The sequence below is a fragment of the Hippocampus comes genome, unplaced genomic scaffold, assembly GCF_001891065.2.
Source record: "Hippocampus comes isolate QL1 unplaced genomic scaffold, H_comes_QL1_v1.1 scaffold225, whole genome shotgun sequence".
Taxonomy (NCBI): domain Eukaryota; kingdom Metazoa; phylum Chordata; class Actinopteri; order Syngnathiformes; family Syngnathidae; genus Hippocampus; species Hippocampus comes.
In genome coordinates, this window is record NW_017805197.1 from 289,008 (window position 1) to 290,575 (window position 1,568).

General features: G+C 61.6%; 1 protein-coding gene across 1 annotated transcript in view; it reads right to left on the reverse strand.

Moving 5' to 3' along the window:
• Positions 1–677, reverse strand: part of LOC109515174 (carcinoembryonic antigen-related cell adhesion molecule 5-like) — a 12,444-nt gene extending 11,767 nt beyond the window's left edge. Inside the window, exons 1-2 of the mRNA XM_019868782.1 lie at positions 544–677; positions 101–436 (exon numbers count right to left, since the gene is read on the reverse strand). Coding sequence (XP_019724341.1) covers positions 101–436; positions 544–589 — 382 coding nt within the window. The 5' untranslated portion in view covers positions 590–677. The remainder of the gene's footprint in view (positions 1–100; positions 437–543) is intronic.
• Positions 678–1,568: the final 891 nt, after the last annotated feature.

A 1,568-nucleotide genomic window follows, 5' to 3' on the forward strand; every position in this document is an offset into this window, starting at 1 on the left:
GGGGGGGGGGGGCATGCATTCGGAAAGTTTGTTGCTGCTGCACGCGATGAGGCCGACCGCGAACCGCCCGCGGCCGGCTCGACCGGTGCGGGCGACTCACCGAGCACGCGCAGCCGGATCTCGGCGGTTTCGGTGTCGCCTTCCGCGCTCACGACGCTGACGCTGAAGTCTCCGTTGTCGGCCGTCGTGAGCGCGCTCAGCTGCAGCGCGCCGCTCCGGGCGTCCACGGACACGCGCCCCAGGTAGGGCGAGTTCACCTTGAGTCCGGCGGGGCCCACGGTGGCCACGTGACTCTGCTCGCGGCCGTCGTTGAAGTTCCAGATGATGAACGTGTACTCGGGATCCACCAGCAGCGTCCGCAGGGTCACGTTCTTCCCCACCGAGGCGTCCACGGGGCCCGGCGGCAGAATGTCGCGCGCCTCCGCGCACCGCCATCCTGCGGAGGGGGGAGGGAGCGGGAACGGCACGCGTCCAGCGGGTCAGTCCCACCGAACCGGACGCGGCGCCGTCACCGCCCCTGCACGCGAGCGAGCGAGCGCTTACCCGACAAGCCGAGCAGGAGTCCAACGATGATCGTCGTCGTCGTCATGGTCGTCGTGCAGCGGAGAGCAAGAATGCAAAGGCAGGTCTTCGCTCCTTCGCGGACACACCCAGCCAGGTGAGCCCGCGCCTGCGCGCTCTGCGCAGGAGGCGGGGCCACGCCCGAAGTCAGTGACTCATTCACAAATTCCGGAGCAACTCTTAAAGAAAAAGCCAAAAATGGCATTCCACGCGAAGGAGCCCAGCACTTTCATTGTGGACTTGGCCTTCCGCCCCCGGGGTCAGCTGGGCCTGGCCTGAGTACCGCAGTCCATCGTTGCTCTTCAACACAACCGGCCCGTTTAGAATCCACCCGGGTGAGACTTTGTGGAAGCTGAAATGCCTTTTATTTGCATTCGCATCATTAGCATAAGGAATCATCGGGGAGAAGAACCACAGTTATTCAACTAAAAAGAAAAGCTACACATTGGCTTCGTCATGGCGGTGCTGCAGCTTCTCCGTCAACCAACAAGCAGAGGTCAGAGGTCACATTGGCCCCACTTCCTTTGTCAGAGGAAAAGCTCAAATGCAAAGTGACGTCCTGCTTATTTGGTTGACAAACACACGTGGCAAAACCTTTTTCTTATGAGCTCTCTTTTTTGGAACAAACGTTCAGGCTCGCTAAAGTCTTCAAGTCATTGATTGGGCTTCACATTCGAATCTGTGCCGTTTCATGCCTTATTGCTGCACGAGGAGCTGCCAGCTGACTCGATGCCCCTGCGGGATTTCGCATACCAATATGGTACAAAAGCTGCTGGTGGTGCGCGGGTGGCCGCAATCAGCGGCCGGACGGTTCCGACGCGATCAAAGTGGGCACGTCGGGAAGGAACAGAGGCTTGGGCGGCAGCTTGGGCTTGAGCGAGACGGCGCGGCGTACGGCGCTAGCGTTCGTGACCTGAACGTTGGCGCGCCGCAAGTGGACTCCTTCGCTGTAACTGTGCTGACGCGTCAGGCAGGTCGCCGCCGCCGCCCGCCTCCAGGCCCCGCGG